The sequence below is a fragment of the Gymnodraco acuticeps genome, unplaced genomic scaffold, assembly GCF_902827175.1.
Source record: "Gymnodraco acuticeps unplaced genomic scaffold, fGymAcu1.1, whole genome shotgun sequence".
NCBI classification, from domain to species: domain Eukaryota; kingdom Metazoa; phylum Chordata; class Actinopteri; order Perciformes; family Bathydraconidae; genus Gymnodraco; species Gymnodraco acuticeps.
In genome coordinates, this window is record NW_022991588.1 from 159141 (window position 1) to 179368 (window position 20228).

Consider the following 20228-nt stretch of genomic DNA (forward strand, 5'->3'; position numbering starts at 1 on the left):
GTATTCCATAAAGTGTTTGTTTATGAAAAATAAATTCACAGATGTCCAAAAGACAATTTGACTATTGCTGAAGCAAGGTCACAAAAAGTGTTATCCGCCTAGATAGAAATGTCACAACAAACCCAATCTTGCTTTTGTTTGAGTCCTTTGTTTGCGTAAGATAAGATAACCACTCTCAGTTTATGTTTTTTTAGCATATGTCCCTGTCGTCCTAGGAACCCGGGTCCTTTAAAGCATAATAATTTCATTAGTAGTGGCTATTGAATTTTCTTCTGCCATTATGACATGAGGGAAGCCATACATCAGGGTAAGTGCTTTTAACCATCCAGCCTGACAGTGTACATCCTGAACCGCCCCCCTCTGCATCGTGTCCTGTGCGGTACATCCAGAACAATAGAATAAGTAGCCCTGCAGAGCTAATGGTGAGTAGCAGACAAACCCCCCACTTCACACAAAACCTGTCAATAAGAAACTCTGAAAGATACCTACAAAATACTGTTTCTACAACGTGGCCTAAAGAGCTCTTGGGTAAAACTCTCTATGGGGCTGCTCTGCACAGACTATTCCCCTTCAAGCTAAAATGATTCAACCCGCTGTTCTGAAAGTCCTCTGGAGCAAGGAGCTGCTTCCACCCCAGGGTCACACAAAAATACAAGAGCTCCCTCAAAAGTCCATAAAGAGCCACAAGCTGTAACAGAACAAAACTATTAGGCATTTTCTTACTGGCATGGCACTAAAGATAGCAATGTCTGCTTAGTCTACCACTGATTTCTAAACTGAAATATCTCCACAGTTTTAGCACTGGAACACTGGATTGTCATGAAACGTTGTAAAGACATTCATGTTACCCAGATGATCAAGCTTAATGCCTTCGGTTATTCCCTGATGTCTCCTATGGTGCCACCATAAAATAAATTAAATGTGGCTTTAAAAGGCATGTCTCCACAACATATGGATTGATTTCCATGAAATGTGAATCAGACTAAAAGTGAAGATAATCAATTGATTATATTTTTTGCAGCCCCAGTACATATATTCATGTTCCCCTTAATTTGAATTGGTGTTATATCTGCTGACCCCATTGCCTTATACATAGTTTATTATCAGGTAAAAATGTCCCAAGTGTAGGACAAATTGGCAAATCTTAGCATGCTATCAGCTTTCGAAGGCTAATCTTAAATGGTTAACTTGAAAAGCATCATACCTTCCAAACATAAGCCTGTTAACAAAGAGTGAGCATGTTGCTATAATCATTTAGCTCCCAAAACATGTGAACAAATATGGTTATATTGAGAACATAAATATGTGTAGATATAAAACCTGGGAAATTCAAATTCAGTGAACACAACACATTACTGAGGCCAATAAAACGTATATTTATTCAAGTATGAAATCAGAGGAATTGAGCACAATAAAAGCCCACTGGGAGATCTTATTTTCTGAACAAATGACTTTGGCTGTAATGTTCTCTTCGTTCAGTGTATCCGTTTGTATGGCTCTGTTTATAAATCAGCGTGTTGTGGCGAGCCCTCCACAATAAGACAGGTAATCCTGAGATTTCCTAGAAAATCCAGGCAGCTTTAACCTAAAACGTCTTACACTCACTGCGAAACAAATCCATAATTAATTGTCAAATGCTTTGCTGTGTCATCCAGTGCGCTGAAGTGAAATTACTATCGTTATATGAGGAAATGATGTGTCATCTCCTCTGTATCTGCTTGTATAAGGGGGGAATGAATAGTAGCAAAATGGGTTATGGCATTTCATTTCTCAAAATTAAACCCTACAAAGTTAATCTATCTATCTTCTATTCACACAGACAAGTGAGGCACGGCAATAAAGCAACTTTTATTTGACAAGGGGCACGTGTAGACAGGCTGCTTGTGAGTTTACTATTAAACCTCAGTGCTTTGTTTATTTTGCAACCACCTTGCAGTTGAGCCAACGTTTAACCAGTGTGATGCACATTGAGTTTATTACTAAGAGATTAACTTAGTACAAATCGGTGTCTAAAACGCACCAGTGGGATGTGTAACGCTCAGAGATTCTCCCCAGGAACAAGAGACTACTTGACCTCTTAAGACATCCCATTAAGAAAAATTAAGTATTGCATCCAATTACCAGGCAAGCATCTCTTCACCTTCCTTGTAAGGTCTGGCAGTGGAACAGCTGAATACTTAACAGCAAAGCAAAGCGTCTTATGATAAAACATCTAACACAAGCCATTTATCATTCAAAGCATCGCCTGTGCTGTAAAGCGCCACCACTTAACTTCCTCTGAGGAAACAGTAGTACTTTTGCTAAAGCCATTTGCTCACAACAAGACAGGATTGTGTCGTGTCAGGATTACATTTCTTCCCAGTAAATAACATTCTTTGCAAAGAACTTCAGATCAGAAAGTTCAAGCCCTCGGGTGATAGTCATAGTTTTCCTAGGGACTGGAATTTGGAAATGTCTTTCATCGAAAAGGGGAACGGGGGGGGATTGATTTATGAGGTTGAAAGCAAAAAACATTAGGTTGTACATAACCATAAGGTTTTAATTTAACGCTTTAGATTTTGGAAACAGAGTTTAAATAATTAGCTTAAAGTTATATATAGCTGTTGAATCTAGTTATTTGCTTATATTAGACAATATTTAAATTACAAATACATTTCTTTTTAATCTATTTATATATGAATTCTAGGTTAATATTTCAAATCTGTATCCTTTCTTAACTCACTATATAAACCATGTTTCTATGGAAGCAGAAAGCAGGTTGGTCCAATACCATGATTTCAAAAAGGAAAAAAACATCCAGCATGTTAGAGCAGGTTGGGTCTGCCCTCCCGCTCCCCCCTTGTCTTAGACCTTTATAAAAGGTTCAAGGGTAGCCCCAAGTGTAATGCTACAGTGATGACCCATAGAGGACAGGGTCAACCATTTCATCTTCTATCTATCTTGTTTTGTACTTAGGCACTAAAAGAATGACAGGCTCTTAATTCCAATCAAAGATATACTCTTACCATCCCCTGTGAAGAGTCTCCCTGAATGAGAACTCGTGTCTCCTGCAAGTTCAACCGAAGCAGCATGTAATCAAAGATAGCTTCAGGCATCGCAGACTGCTGCTGCAGTTTGTGAGGGAAGGATCGTGGACACCAGCACAACACAAAGAAACAGCTTTTAAAATCGCAAGAATGTGAATACTGAGGTCAGATGCAGACACAGGGCCGTTCTGTTCACTCCCTAAGGCAGTGCGTAGAGGAGCAGCACAGTATTTCATGAATGAAAAATTAATAAACAGCATCTGAATGAATAGGGAGACTTCTCAGTATTACAATCAGGCTTATTGCCCAACAGAGAATGATTCAGAAATGAATAGATGACAAATCTTCATGTCATTCTATGAGTTGGCCTGGGATGAGATGGATGTTTCACCTCTACCCAAAAGCTGAGTCAACGACACTGAATTCGCTTTAAAAGTCTCATACAATAGCAACCTCTTGTCTTCCCTGTCTCTCATAAGTATGCAGAAATAATGACTTTATGGTGCAGGCATAATTATCAGAGGCTCACCACTAACCCCCTTCCATGTACGAGCCCCTGCTGCTGGCAGTGGTGGGAACAGTGCCTTTGTCTTGGCTTAATCTATAAGATGTATTTAATGAGGAAAAATAAGTTCATTAAATGTAAAACAAAAGCCACATAAGCACCCATCTTCTGGCAGATATGCCCCTGAATGGTATTCCTTAAATATTCTCTGAGGTCGAAGGATTACCATCACAGTTAATGGAGGCCTCTAAAAGAATTCATTAAAATAGAGCATTGCCTCTAATGGAGAATTTGAACAAAGATCCGGGCCATGTTAAGGAAGGGTGTGGCCACAGGCTTTTCATATGGAGGAGAGACACCCCCCCCCCCCCCAGTCAGGTTGCAAATGTGAAGTGCAGGGACAGGCAGCAGCTACTCTGTGCCCTCTCCGAGGGGTGTGTGCTGTTCCATATTAATGACAAAGAGAAGAGCGGGAGCAAGAAGTCACTATCATACACTCATTTGTTTATAAGGAGCCAGCCACACAATACAGTCGGCGGGAGTCCACAAGAATCCAGTGAAAGCCAGGGGCTGCATCAATGACAAAAGACAGAAACAACCTCACTTTTTGTCCCTGAGACAAGGGCTGCCCAATTTCAGAGTGCTGTTGCTCTTTCACCAAAACCAAGGATACCTTCATGCATTTCAATGGGGGTATTCCTGCATAAAGAACGAAGCACTATTGCATAGCCCAGTCATCCCTCTCCTCTCCTGTTGTTAAGCCTTTCTTCATAGCTGAAACAAAAGAACTCTGGTCCCTCCCCTTGAATAACAAATAAACCATTATTTTGCACAGCAGAGCGAGGAACATGTGTGCAAAATAAGAGGAAAATGGCCTCAAGAAAACTGTTAAACCGTACAATGTTTTCTTTCACTTTAAAATGTCCTTCCTTGTATAACTATGAAAACCGTGTTTATAAAAAGCCAATAAAATGCTAAATGTAACCTGCCAAGTTAACATATAACACCAACAAATGGCAGATGAAGAGCCAATTTGAGTGTGTACAAATGGGAATATATCTCCCTTTCTGGCTCTGAAAGTGGGGCAAACCATTCACCAAAGTTTAATTAAGATTCTTGCTGCTGTTTTACTGATAATCCTGTGTAGAAAACTGTCACAAGCAAAAAAAAAGACCCTTTTTACCGTTGAGTCATTGCCTGAGAGTGAATGCTTTTGCCACACAAGTAATTTATTTTTCTCAAAGCTAAGTCGCTCATACATCTCTCTGCTCTGTGAGCCAGCAGAGTGAGTTGCTCTCTCTGGAAGTTGTAATCAAGTTAATAATGAGAGAAAAACTTAAAGGTTGTAATCATTTAGCACAACATGAGCGATGGGACCAATGTGTTTTCTTTCAACAACTGCAAACACAAACAGAAACCATAAAGAAACATGGTTTGCCCCCTTCTCGGCCCTAAAAAACAACACTCCCCCACCTGTTCAGTGTCCTGCTGGGCATGGAAAGAAACATGTGTTTGTACGTGTGGGGGTGCATAGCAGACAAAGAGCAAATACATTTAGAATTCATGACTATCCACTGTGTTAAACATCAGAATTACAGTTTTATCCAACTGTACTGTTCTTTGCACATCTAGGGCCATTGTCTATTGTTACAGGGTCTACTGTATGTGAGCAGCTACCACACCATATGGTCCAGTTGCATATATTATAAGCATCATTTCTCTGGGGACAAGCTGATTTGATATGTTATTTCTTGTAAATCTCAGGCAAATGATCAACTCTAATATGAGGTTTCAAATGTAATGACTTCACAAGAACCTGTTATTTTGTAAATGTTGCATCAAAGATTACAAGGTTGTTTTTATCGCAGAAAAAGCATTATATATTGTTTGGGTTAATTGTAATCTAAAAATGAAATTACCATATCATAAGGTAATTAAGCTTGAACCACACATCCGGGCCATAAAGTGCTGCTGCCAGGGGCGCTAGCAGGAATCCTGCACCCCCTGATGGGAAGTGACACTAGGCTCCACACCCTAATGCTGCTTTAATTTACAGTATGATCTTGCCTGTGTGATGAGCCCACGGGTCCCCTTTTCCCTCCACCATTAGCACCTCAGCACACATTTCCATTCCAAACAAGTCCACAAGTCTTCTTTCTTATAGCTTTGCGATTGGTGGTGACTAATGGCATATGTCCCACTTCCTACTCAAAACTATGATCTTTTTTTAAATCAAAAATACAATTACACTAGAAAAAAAGATTCCACTTTCGCTGAACACAGAACTGAGCATCCTACAGAGCTTGTTGAGAGACATTATGAAGTACCGAATTAGGGTTAAGCATCCAGCAGTGTTATGGGTATGTTTTCTTTGTAAGTCTTAAGTCTATAGATGTCTGGCCGTCGATGAGCGTCCTGTTGCCCTACTCAGATTGGTGTGTCCATTACCGTCGTGTCTTTTCGGCCGTGCCGACACCTTCCGCTTCAACATGTTGAATCGGGAGGTTGTCGGCAAAAGGCCGTCGGCCAAAGAAATCACTCTGATTGGCTGTTCAGCTTAGCGAATCAGTGCATGAGAAGCGAAACGGAAGTGAAGAAGGCACACACAGACAGCTATTATTTTTCATTTTCCTTTGCCGCACTAAACATGTTTTCGATTATAAGTCGTTATGTGAAACAGTCTGTGATGGACGAGAGTGAAAATGGTATGCACGCTATTTGTTGTTTGGATCACGCAGTCTGTCTTCCGGTTGCCTCTTTTGAATTAAGAATACACACTACCGCCGCTTGCTGGTAAGGAGAGTTATTGCCACTCACGCATGCGCATTGCATACGTGCTACTTGGCCGTTGGCTGAAGTCTTTGCGGTGTGTTCCAGTTAGGGCTGCTCAATTAATCGTATTTTAATCACAATTACGATTTTGGCTTGCAATGATTATGAAAACAACATAATCTAAATAAAACGATTATATATTTTTTCTTTTTTTGTTGGTTTTTCAGTTGAATTATACTTAAAGTTCAGGGTAATCAACTGTTAAAAACATACTGTTAAACATTTTCAATAAATGGATGTTTTCAAAGTAAATGGATAAACGTTTTTAATAATGGTGATATCAATTCTTGACCCAAATAATCGAAATTATGATTTTTGCCATAATCGAGCAGCCCTAGTTCCAGTGCGACTTTTTGGCCAAGACGCAGGAGACGTGAGGCGACACAACAATCGGGTCCGTCGGGACGTGTTCTTTGGTGTGTCCGGGCCTTAAGATCATTTGCAGAATTGCAGCCATAATAATTTCTGCAGATTCTCATACTTCCTTATGTACTAACTCAGTAATTGACATGTTAAACTTGATTCCACAATTTCATTGTGTTCTGTAGCTAGCAAGCCATTTTCAAATTGGATAAACGAACAACTAAAATGTTTGAAGCGAAGAAGTTTTAAAATGATAGCGCAAAATACGGATACAGCATTTCTAACCAACAAAGATTTGGTTGAGTTGCCATATTTTTAATGAATGCATCTGAATTTTGTATGAAGGAAATACTTTGCAAGTCACAAAGAAATCTCTTTTCAAAAGAAGAAACAACCACAAGCAGTCTTCAAACATGAGAGGAAGGCTCCAACAAACAAGATGCGAGCTGCACAGCATGAGTACACAAATACACAGTGGTACACAATCTCCCATGTAACACAACTAAAGCCATTCTTTCCTTTTCCAGTACGTTAACATCACAACATTCCTGGGACAGTTCTGGAAATAAGCTATAGTTAAACATGAAAGAAGGAGAACGAATCTATCTCAGGTGAAATTGGGTGACCCTCGCAAGAGATTAGTCCATTAGCAAAGAGGAGAGCCCCTCTCGCTTGACAAGTAATACCAGCTGTGACACTGGGCGCCGCCTGTCTGTTCAGGAGGGGGGTGGTGGTGGAGGTGGTGGGGGAAGGGTGGGGACTTGGGAGTGAACAAAAAAACAGATGCATCTTTCTGACTATTTGTTCTAGGAGTAATTCAGAGCTCTGTTTTTCAGTTGTATCTGTTTTTGGCTAAACTCAGGCCCAGGAGCTGTTGTTTTTTCAGCAGTTCAAATATAATAGACGCAAGCCTGTTTTTTATTACAAGTATTGATGCAGTTTTATTGCAAATCCCAAACTCAATAAACACTTTCAGTCAGATTTATTTGCCTGGATTAAGTAGATACAGTATATATTTTCCTTTGGAACAGCTGAAGGGAAACCATGGCCCTTTGCAAGAACATGCAAGAGACTGACCATCTGTTGTGAAAGCAAACACACATGACCATTGCTTGAGGCCTGCTAAACACAAAGCAGTTTAGATGGCCATAAAGTCTAACCATCAACACCAACTCAGGGCACTCTCCTCCTGTCTCAAGCACACGGCACTGCAGTGGCACAGCAGTGTAAAAGCGTCTTAAAAGGGCTGTTCATTTCCTAACAAATAAACCACCTGAGCCTGAATGATAGGTGCTGCATGGTGTTAATTTACAACAACAGACGCCACCGTAGTGTGACGAGGTAGAGGGAGTACAGTGAGATTAACCTCTCCACCCCTTTCCTTTCTGTGGGAGTACTCTGAGCCCCTGTGCAGCTTTGCTTAATGGCCTGGCTGAGTGATGTGAGCACATGGTGCTGCTACCTGTTGGCAGACAACAAGGAAGCCTGGAGAGAGGCATCAACACCCATTGCACAATACAAACCAAGCGAAGAATAAGCACTGAGAGTTGTTTTAAAACGTTGTACTTTATCGTTGTTCCTTATTTTTCATAGTCAACAGTGGCAAAACATCAATTTTCAAAGCATATTTGAATTTCTTAATGGCAAGTTGCTGAATTCACATCAAATATTTAAAAAAAACACCATTTTCTATTTGTAGAGTCTTGGAAGCATTCGCTTATGCCACCCATTGCTACTGCCCAAATCCAAAATGAGACCTGTCCAACATGTAATTACTAGTTGGAGCCTGCAGCCAACAGGCAGCCAATAATTACAATAAATCAGACAGGATGTGAACATCATTCCGCTCAACAGCCTGTGTTAAACAGGAGAGAAAACACATTAAAAAAATTAGGCATCATGATGACATCATGGCATGAGCACATGTGCCCCACTGTACCCCACTGCCTGCCTCTCCCATCATGAGGGGAGGGGGGGGGGGGGGGTAAAAAAAAGGGAGGCACAATGGAATAGTTAATGTCATATAAGCAGTTTCTATACAAATATGTCTCTTTTATAGAAACGATCAAAAGTGTACAATGATAAACCATTTACTGAGGTAAGTGAAGTTAAAAAATCTCATTTTTCATACATGTAATATGTACGTTTTGTTTCATAATTTAACACACCTGCTATGGATAGAAACACATAGGAGTGACCAATGTGAATATTGTTGGTCTATTTGTTTAGTAAAAATCGTCACATCATAATTTGTTATGACTTTATAAAATATATTTCCATAGGTCGACATTTACATGCAAACTATATTCATATAAAAAGCATACATGACTACATTCTTCGACGAATAACCTAAAGTGTACTGCAGCACACTAACTAAAACTTAAAACGAAGAGCCACTCTTCCCCGTAAATGTGATCGATAACCCGGGCTGAAGTTTTGTTGGCACCTGCGTGTGCCTACTTTCCTCCACACAGTCTACCTGCGGCTCAGAGCACCGAAGCGACCCGCAGGAACACCACGACAGCCCGGATAGTGGGACAAAAGCTTACCTTGGCGGAGAAGCACGGAGATGACGAGGGCACACACACAGCTGGCGGACAACAAGTGCATCCTTGCGGCTCTTTCAGATCCTCAGTCGGCTGCTTGCTTCAGAGGTTTGTTAAAACACTTGGCTGAGTTGATATTTGAAGGTGGCTTCAATTAAAATGGTCCTCTCGGGCTCCTGTTGTTGGTAGTGTACAGACAGTAGTTCAGTTCAGATTTGGCTCCTCTCCAAACGTTGCATGTGCTCGCAAACTCGCGCTCACATCAGTTCTGGTGGAACAGGTAATTGCGAGGGGCGCAGAGAGGAGCGCGAGGGAGGGCGGGGATACTGTCTGCAGCCCCGCCCCCCCCCCCCCTCATCTGCCCACCCTCCCTTTCCCCTCCAACACCCCCCTCCTCCTCCCACACAAAAGTGCACCCAACCCCTTTTATTGAGACCCCCCTTAACTCCCTCGCCCCCCTTCTTCCCCTCCCTCTCACCCCTTTTACTCTCATCTTCAACTTCTTTTTTTCTCCCCCCACCCTTTTCTCTTTCCAACATCCACCCTCACTCTGCATGCGAGCACAAGTAGACAAACACATGCAGGGGGAAACCTTCAATCCAGAAAAAACTCCACACTTGTTTCATGCACAATTCCCAGAGATGAAACATCTTAATCCTCAATATGCATTTAAGATCTATTGATGTAAAAGTACATATTAGTACATTTTAGCACTAAAATGTAGTAGTAATCTGACATTTCATTGAGTGAATGCATCTCTTGGTCTTCTAACCTTCGAAAAAACCTCTTGAGAAGCTGCATCTAAATGTCTTATTATTTCTGCTTTTAAACAATGAATCAGTTATCAAAATATAAAGTTGCCCTAACCCTTTTTTGTGTGCATTGATAGACTCAACATTTTAATTTGAATCCAAAATATTGTCTTATTGCAGTCTGTTTAAATACTGTACATCTATGAACAACACTACCAACCTAAATTGGCCATTTTGGGTGATTTTCATTGTTCCAGTGGAGCTGAATGATTGAATTCCTCCTCAATTCAAAGTCAGTTCATTGTTGAAAAGGGTATGTGTCATCAAGATAGACAAGGCTGACAAGTTGACATTTTGATTTTATATTTATTTGTTATTTTTGCCTGATGACAGTAACATTTGATGAGCTTATCACAGTGTGATATCTGAATCTGACAATCACAAACTGGATGAATGTGAAGTATTTTGTTAAAGGAGGATGAAAGCGTAATTAAGGAGCACTATTGGAGTGATTTATTGGACTCTGGATTAATTCATTTGGATTCCCGCTGTATGAAGAAATTAAAGGACGGCGCAAGTGGAAACAATTCACAAAGGGATTAAACTGTTTAAAACACATGCTCAAAGTAAACCGGATTTTGCCGATGTGTTTATGTGGATTCAAAAGTCGTAAATAATCTACAAAATGGAGGAGACCGATCTGATCGGAGCAACTGTGACAAATAATCCAACTGAAACCGGCATGGACAATGACTATGTTTTAAAAATGCGCTTATCCAGAAAAGCCTGGGTTGGACACTTTACGGGCAGAAGAAACATTTCTATTAAAGAAAAAATATATACATTTCTGTCTTTTTATAGTCTTTATTAGCTACTAACTTGAATTTTTATTCAAACTAATTAATCAATTATTTTTATATTTTATTGTAATGTAGAGACAAGGCTTTTAGTGACAATCATGTATTGCGTTACAATTATATGTAATTTTTTTTTTAAAAGTCTAAGTCTAAATATGATATTTGGCCTCAAACCATCTGAGGCCTGGCGCCCCCCCACGATCTTTGGCGCCCCCCCAAGGGGGGTGCGCCCCCCAGGTTGGGAGCCACTGCCCTATAGCATGTGAAGTACAAGGTGTACTCTCATAGTGACTGTCACAAGCTAAACATGCTACTTAACTCCTTTACTTGAGAACAAAACATATTTCTCCTGACACGCACACTGAGGTATGCTTTCAAGCGGCCCCAGACCTGTTCCATTCAGGAAGTGAAACCAAGCATTGTGCCTCACAGGCGGAGGACAGAAGGTTCATGGTAAAGCAGGCTATAGGATGTGGGTCCAAGGTTAATTATAATGAGAGAATTTCCACATAAATAATTCAAGCTGTAATTAATTATTAAAATCCTTGCTCATATCTCCTTACTTTTCTATTATTTCACTGAAAATATTCAAGAGCTGCGCCACTATAATTAATATCCATACAATTAGCCTACTATGTTAATAATTAGAATTTATGTAAGGGACTCTGCAATTGTTCTCAGCTCTGTGTAAAGTCACTAACTGTCTATATTTACCTGCATAGCGTGCCACGGTTTCAAGACAGGTTTCTAAATTAAAGACAAATAGATTGTGACTATGAGGGCTGTTTACTGGTTAAATACCACGCTCTTGATTTACGGACATAAAAGTGACAGTTATAGCTAGTTCATTTCACAAGTTGGTAAAAATAAACTTCAGAGCATGTCAAATTAAATTTAAACCACACTCACAGCAAATGAAATGATTTACCCCTGTTCTGTAACTGCATGATCATGGTTGTCTGATCACAAAATGTGTGTGCCTGCTTGTGCGCACAGTGTGTGTTGGGGCTGGGGGAGGCAATCTATCCGGGTGAACAAGTAAGTATTCCTCACCCTGGGTGTGAAATTCATGTATGATGGTTTGTGCAAATGGAGTGAGTGCACAGGCTGTGAAAACCTAATGCAATTTGATTAGAAGTTTACTGCAAAGCAATATTTTTCTTGCCTCAGTGCGTTGAGTGCAAAAAAAGAACTATTTGCTTTTTTTCCGTGTGGGTGAAAGAGAATGAGACTGAGCGATGGCCCGAGCCTGGAGCGTGATGTTCAATTACCAAACTATAACATCTTGGTAATAATTGGAATTGCAGGTGAGACTGGTCAAGGACTTAACAAAAACCGAACAACAAATCCACGTCACCACGTGAGCAGGCTGTAGAAGTTCTATTCAGATGAATAAATGCAGCTGAAGCTCAGGTTCATTTTGTATTCACAGGAGAGCATTTTCAGTCAGTCCCCGTGACTGCAGAAAGAGATTACACAGAGACTAATGAATTACAATATATCATGTCTGGAGGAACTGCTCCAACTCCAGCTGTCTGTTATTTGATGAAAGAATAAACGCTCCTATTTTTGACATCTTGTGTGACATAGTGTGACATTGCTCCTGCTATGAGCATGGAAACAAACATCCTCCCGTTGCTATGGACTAAAGCAATACAAATACACATTTTTGACATTGGGGAATGCTGCTGGTGACAGGAAATCAAGCTCTTGTTTCAGGGCTACACTAATTACCATTGGGTTGTTTCAAATAAAAAAAATAAGGAAATTCATCTTTGTCAGAATGAATGCAGTAACCTGTGCTATGTGCAGCATGGGCTCCGGCCTAACAGAATGTTGTTCATTACAGCTCCACGGTGGTCAGTTCCCTTTCCAATTCTTCATGTTCACCCAGTTAAAGCAGTAAAAATGGCACAAGTTAATAGGCTTTTCTCCAGGTTTGTGAAAATCAAATTCCTTCCATATCCTGTGGATGTGTTTGCCCCTTCTGAAAAGCTCCTGGGAGGCAGACAAGTGATTAGTCTCCTTTAGATTGGGCTTCAGTAAACTGTGTCAAGCAGCGAACACAGTGACCCGACATTTTCAGCACGGCCAAGGGAGAGGAAGATCCGCTTAATGGCTAGTTTTGTGCGGAGCGGCAGCCCAACTCTGGATCGATAATTGCTTCATTAGGTAATCTGATTGAGTGTGTGAGCAGCCTGTAGTCGATGCAGAGTTACCTCTCTTTCTGTGAAGAGTCTGCGTTTTATTGATTCAACTGTTCTCTATAGAGCCTAACTTTTCTCCCCCAACTAATCCACACATTTACACGGAGAAAAGGAGAATGGATCTCTTTGTTTGAGCTTCTCATGCCATCCATACCTCACTTGTATTAAAGCCGGTCAATATAAACTGCTTCTTGATAACAACAGTCAAACAAATGAGGAGTCCAAATTCCATGTCTTATGTCTGCCAGGTTGTTTCCGGTGGTTTAAAAGGTCAACTGCGTCAACAATGTTTAGCATGCATGCAATGTTCTGCATATTTCAAACAGTTGTTCAATTTGACTGAGAGCTAATGATAGATGTTGTGAGTGAATTACTCCATTAACTGGTGGTTTGTCGTTTCTAGACCTTTTACTGTAGCTGAAAACAGGTAGAAAACATTGAATGTGAACTAAAACAGTAAAGTTAAAGGCCGTCCAATCACGACCATGAGCTGAAAGACACTAGTGCACTTTGGAGCTGAAGGGAGTTGGTTAATCATACTCAATGAGTTTGTCACTGCAAATAACATTTGGACATAGTCATCTGATCCATTGTTAATACATATTTTTTATTTTAGTCTTGGTGTTTTAAATGTCAAGTTTTTACTTCTGAGCTTTATACGCATCTACATTCAGCTTTGCAGCGTTATCGCTATAACATTGACCTATTCTTTAATGTCAATGGTTGGCGTTGGTTTTTATATTATATACTCTTTCTGTCTTTATGGTTCTTTAACATTATTTTGTGAATATAAATTATGAAATAGGTTGAGCCCCAATAACACATATAAACTCAGCTTTAATGATTTTCTGAATAGCTAGCATGTACATTTACACTATTTACTACACTATATCATTGCATCAGTACTTTAACCTTTAACACTGGTACCATTTCTCAGTTTTGACCATGCTATTTTACTGTCTTAATTTTAATGTATTTTCACCACGTGTGAGTTTTTTTAAAACTGGTATACTCAGTTAATCCTGTCTTGTGGAACCGTGTTGCAGCATGTGAGTGCAAATTTACCGAGACAAATTCCTTGTGATACCATTGTGCTTGGTGAATGAAAGTGATTCCTCTGGGCTCTATGACCTGATGGGAAGATGCTACAGAGAAACTACTGCAAACATAAGGAGAATAGTGCATTTTCAAAAAGATATTTCTACTGCCTAACATGATTTTTTTAATAATAAAACCTATGATATATGCCTAAATCTTCTCTAAAAGGAAATTACACTCTTTGGAGTAAACAAGGCATTTATTTGAGACATTTGCTCTACCCTGACATTTAGATCAAGGCACACAGACTTCAAAGTCTTGCTCAACAGTGAAGATAATATGAATATGTCATGGGGTTGAGCAGGTGTCTCTGTCTTAACACTATCCTAATAGAAAGACCAAATATGAACTGAAACCAAAATATCAAAGAAAAAAAACGTTTTAAATTAAATAACATTTTGATGGATTCATATAAGGCTAAGAAAACCAACCCTGCTGATTGTGGATCAAATCTGTGAGGCCGAATCAATTACACCAGAGGCTGTGGGAGAGTTCAGATGTACTGCCGGTGAAATGTTCCCAGCCCGTCTCTGCCTTCACCCTACGTTGGATGCAGCTGTTGGTGTGCGATATATTCGACAAAATCTGGCATGCTGGTTGTGTCTGTTTTCCCAAATTACCTGGTTGTGAATGCATAAATGTAATTCATTGGCAGCATGAAAAGAAGAGAAATTATTCATGAAGGTGTAGAGCCGTCTGGTACAACTCAGGCATCTGTCAGCTGTCAGTATTGTTTATTCCTCACCTAAGCCTGAAACAATTTGTTGGTTTGTCAGATAATGGCGGCTCGTTTCAGGTGCTTAAATGCCGCCTGCTGCAGGCTGATGCTTTAAAAAACAGAATAAACAGAAAAATACGGCAGCAAATGTTTTAGGAAGACAGCTTCTCCCTCTTCCTTATAATGAATCACAACACACAAATGTTCCATGAAATTAACTCTTAAACAAATGATAAGACATGTTATGGCAATTCCATTATTAGAATTGAAAAAGTTAGAACTTGCTTTGTCGGGATTTCAAAGGAAAAGTTGTTGGAATATGATTTAATGTGCTGCTTTTTTCTGTAAATTAAAATGGGTAAAGCACATTGACATTCTGTTTGCTGGTTAATCTCTAAAGCAGAAGAGGTAGATACCAGCTCAAGTGAGATACAATCTTGTGATATATTGGAGTGAAAAGGGCATGTCAAGAATATGAAACAGACCAAAAAGTAATCAAATATAAAACTGAAATTCTTTTTTTTCCAACAACATCTGAATCAGGTGCCATTTATGGTCAAAGAGTGAAGACTGTTTTGAATCATTATGAGTTTGTTCAATAAAGAATAAGAGGGACTCGTACTGCAGACTGTATGTTCCGTTTTGAAGCTTTGCATGCATTATAATAATCTCACTCCCATTTTGGCTGTTTGAAAATGCGTAGCCAGACAAAGTTTTGAGAGTGAGAAAGGGTATTTGTTTCACCTACCACAGTATTTATAGCCTAAACCGGCTGGGACTTCACAAAAATTCACAACATTATAACACTGCAAGAAAATAACCTGAAAACTGAAAGCCCCCGATCTTCTATGACTCTATAACTGATGCTGTCAAATTATCTAATCTTACATTTTGTGAGGATGCCACAGAACGATAACAATGCTTTACAAAATGGCACCCTACAATTCCCAGTAGATCCTCCTGAGTGAAGGCTCCCGTGTGTCACTGAATGCCTGAGGAGCCTGGATAAGTTGGGACTTACAGATAAGTTTAATATTAGCACATTTCAAATGATGATTTGAGATCTTCTCTGTAACCCGCAACTATGGATGAAAATAAGCCATTCAGGCTAACTCCTACATCTTCTGAGAAATGCAAGAATGATCCAAGGTCAAATATAACAATAAACTAAAAGCTATCAAACTTTTTGAACACCTTACTTTACATTACCTAACCTTGGTAATTATGTCAGTTTCTTGCCAGGTATCGTACCGGTTTTTTGTTTTTTTCTCAAACAAGCTGATGAAAGCAATTAAAATAGTGAAGTTCTGTACTATAAGGAAATTAATACAATTAGCTGAAAGACACTAAAAAGGGTAACTGTAGCGTAGTACTCATTATAAAGAGTTGCCCATATCAGAATCATATACTGTATATTATTCGAATAATGATACACAACACACAGTGAAAAACTTTAATGCAGTATTTGCAAGACCTATTTAAAATAGGTTATACACTGCTAGCTTGTGAATTTCCCCCTTTCTCATCTTTATGTAGCCTCTTATAATACATAATTTTCTCCTCTTTTGGTTATATTTTGTGAGTTATTATTAGACATTGTAGTAAAAAGAACAATATGTACCTCTGAGGTGTGGAGTAGAAGTATAAAGTATCAGAACATGGATATACTCAAGTAAAAGTACCTCAATATTATACTTTTACAGTAAAATGTGTATGTGCTCAGTTTCTTTACACCACTGAGCGCTGGTGTCTATTTGTTAACACCTTATAAGGGAGGTTGATGCTCTTATCTTATTATTGCTGCTGTTGATTTAGAATTATCTTGATTAAAATGTGGCATTATTAAATAAGGAGCTGTGTCCAAAACGGCCTATATTCATTTCCAGTGATGCTTTTTTGCAGTCTATGAAATAAACATTGGTAGCTCTGCAGCCTTCTCTGAATTGATGCTCATCTCCAACTGAGAATAGGACTTGTCTTTTGTTCTGAGGGGGTGTCAGATTTCTGAATGCACTGCTGCTCACGATACTTGTGCTGGTCCCAATTGGTGACAGTCACACACAAATACAAACACATAGCCTATATTTATGATACTCTTCAATTTTTTCTTTCTGAATTCGTTGATTGCACATTCTTATGTTTCAAAGCAGTTCTACCGCTAATTGTTTCTGTCTTTATCTTTGAATTCTTTGATACCAAAACATATCAGATGCTGTTTTATTTCTCTCCAGAGTTTTCTGTTTGGTAGTTGCCTCTACTGTAAAACAATTACAGATGAAACATCTTTTGCATGCTGAAGTGATCAAATCAGTTTGAAATGCAAGCGACAGAAAACCTCATACACGACCAATCAATTTACAGAAAGAACTGCATTACAGAACTTTGCATTGCCTAAGTATTTCAAGGCAAGGCAAGTTTATTTATATAGCACCTTTCAACACAAGGCAATTCAAAGTGCTTTACAAAAATGAAAGACATTATGAAAATGGCATTTAAAAACAGTCATTTAAAAAAGCAAAGATAATAAAATAAACATTAAAAGAAAAAAGACATGAATAAAAGTTACAGTGCAGTTTAAGATATGAATAGTTCAATTAAAAGCAGTTCAATTGTAAGAAATACAGCAACTTAAACATATTGAGAGATTAATTAAAAAGTTTTATTACTTCAGTTTGCTGAGCACCTTTTTTTATTTTCTGCTTTTAATGCCTTTATGCCTTGCTTTTGTCTTGCCTCTCTATCCTAATGTCCTTTCTTCGGCCTCTGTCTTGAAAGCACTTTGTCACTATTGTTTTGAAAAGCGCCACATATATAAGGTCTGCTTACTAACTGACTTCCTAATACCTTGTTTGCAGGGTGGGAAAGAAGCACCTTACAGGTGTCACCTCACATCTCCCCTGCAAAGCCGCTCATTGTCTACGGCAACAATGCAGATCCAGCCCTGCCCTCAACAGTCCAACACATAGATCTGATTAGGACTGTTTAAACACAGGCGGTTGCACTGCAGAAGAGGGACGACTAAAGCCCCCTGACTCAGGAATGTGGGAGGATTGGAGCCACTTTGCCCTAAAGGTTTGAAACCAGTCTGGAGCTGCAGCACTAGTCTGTTTGTTGGTCCACGCCGGTTTGACATTATCTTTTCAAAGCCTTCAGGCTCTGGATAACAAACTATTGAGTTTATGCTCATGAGCGGTGACCTACAAGAACATTAGTACAAATAGCCACACCTACATTTACAACACACCTCCAAACAAGCGGGTGTTACCATAACAATCGACTCTGTTTCGAGCCAGTTTTCCCTTCACCTCATGCCGTGTCCATGACAATGCAACTTCAGCTGCAGAGAGGGAGACAGCTGGGTGGTGCAGAGCTGGCTGTGGTCATAGCTTGCAGTAGAGGAGGGCACAGTGTTTGGCATTGTTTTATTCTCGCATGATTTACAAAGCATGCAAATGACCCTGAAACCTGCCAGAGGCATAAAAACAGCACATGTCTGAAATCTGGTTTTGTATAGGCCTACAATCCCTTTGTTTAGTGTTCAGATGTTTTGCTCTGTTGTTGGTGTTTACTTTTAAATAAATGCAAACATGCCTCAGGTAACACTGGCTTATCTGATTTGTATAGGCTTTCTGGTGTACTTTTAATGACTTTGTGTTGTTTGGGCTAGTATCTCTGTCAATGCATTTACTGTGATGTGAGAAAACATTCAAAATGAATTATTCCAAGGTCTAGGAACTGTTTATCTGTGTGTGAACCTGTGGGACGTTCTCAGCGTTGTTTATTTCTTGAGTGAACCTGAGGTGTCCCTGCCCTACTGCCTTCACTTTCTCGTGCTCACTTTCTTCATGCCTCGCTCTAAACAATTGTTCTGTTCAGCTAATTTTCTCTTTTGTTGCGTGCATTTCATATGGAGATTAGCTAGCTGTGCCATTCAACCCAAACCTGCTTTGGCAAGAGAGCTCTGAATTTCATGACTTCCTATTACTGAGGCTGATTTCTTTTAAATAACCTTTCAGGAAATCAAGTGGCCCCAAGACATGGTCATTATTAACACAGAAGGTGTTTATTATAGAAACTTTTTGTTGGCTTCAATACATGCCAGTCATGTATAACCCGTAATTTAGCCAGTATAAACAAAAAACCATGTTTGATGAGCAACCACTGATTGGATGTCCTTTCACACAGAGTTCACACGTTTCACAATTTACTTATTAGTGAAACTATTGTCACCTTAACTGACCACTTAAACCCTTACTTATTTGAAATACCCAGTACTGAAGTGGGTTTTCAGAGATGTAAGGGTTTTGTGCACCTCAAACTGGAACGATAAAGCAGAACATCCAAATTAACTATTTTTTCTGCGTTTAGAAGACAATCAAATGTTTCTTTGGTTTAATACAGTGGTTCTCAAACTTTTTCTGTCAGGCCCCCCCTTTGGAGAAAAAAATAAGTCGGGCCCCCCCAACACAAATAGTCAGGCTCAGTGGCGGCGCCAGATATTTCTTTTGGGGGTGCTGTGGGGTAGCTTGACGTTTCATAGAGGGTGCTCAAACATTTAGGGTTTCCCATTAATGTACCGGTCGCTACAGTGGAATTTTCTACTGCAACACTCCCCACGCATATACACAGTGTACCCGCGACTGTTACAATGAAGGCTCGATAATCAGCTCACGGCATATAGGTGTAAGCAGGGGTAAAGTGCTATTTTTATAGGTGGTGTGTGGACCTCACATAGGCAAGCTCCCCCGGGAAGATTTCTAAATATTGAAGTTAAAAGCATCAATCTGGTGCACTTTGAGAGCAAAATGAAGAGATCTATGGATACCTCTCTCAACACTCATATGAAACAGAACTGTAAACAGATTTACTATTTCTTTATGGATATTTTGCAAATCACTCCCCTTTTAAACTTTATTCATTTTTTAATGTCATATAGTATTTCATAGCTGTTTTTCATTTATTCTCTTATTTTTGTATAACTATAATGATCATATAAACGTGTGCCTCGGAAATAATTGTTTACATTAATGGTGACCAAAACGTTTGAGACCCACTGAGATAACACTGAGAGAGTCCTTTAGTTCACTGAGTCTCTCAGTCTGACAGGAGAGGACTCTCCTCCACTTTGTTATTGAAAAAACTCCTTATATCCGTTAGCGTAGTTCGCTAGCACCAGAAGCTAACATCAACGATCTCCGGTACCGGTGCGCTCTCTCTCTCGCGCACGCACACACAATGGCTCGTTCCACACACACACAGAGCCGAGCTTTAATGAAACACAGAGACCCAGACGTAATAGTACTCTACTGTATCATATTATTTTC

The 20228-nt window shown here is 39.6% G+C and overlaps 1 protein-coding gene across 5 annotated transcripts in view; it reads right to left on the bottom strand.

The window, feature by feature from the left end:
- LOC117533867 (CD166 antigen homolog) overlaps window positions 1-9573 on the bottom strand; it is a 34301-nt gene extending 24728 nt beyond the window's left edge. For 4 of the 5 annotated variants that reach the window (XM_034197856.1, XM_034197853.1, XM_034197855.1 and 1 more), the window contains exon 1: window positions 9276-9573. In XM_034197856.1, coding sequence (XP_034053747.1) covers window positions 9276-9336 — 61 coding nt within the window. In that variant the 5' untranslated portion in view covers window positions 9337-9573. The remainder of the gene's footprint in view (window positions 1-9275) is intronic. The other variant, XM_034197854.1, reaches the window with a different exon arrangement.
- Between the last annotated feature and the right edge of the window lie 10655 nt (window positions 9574-20228).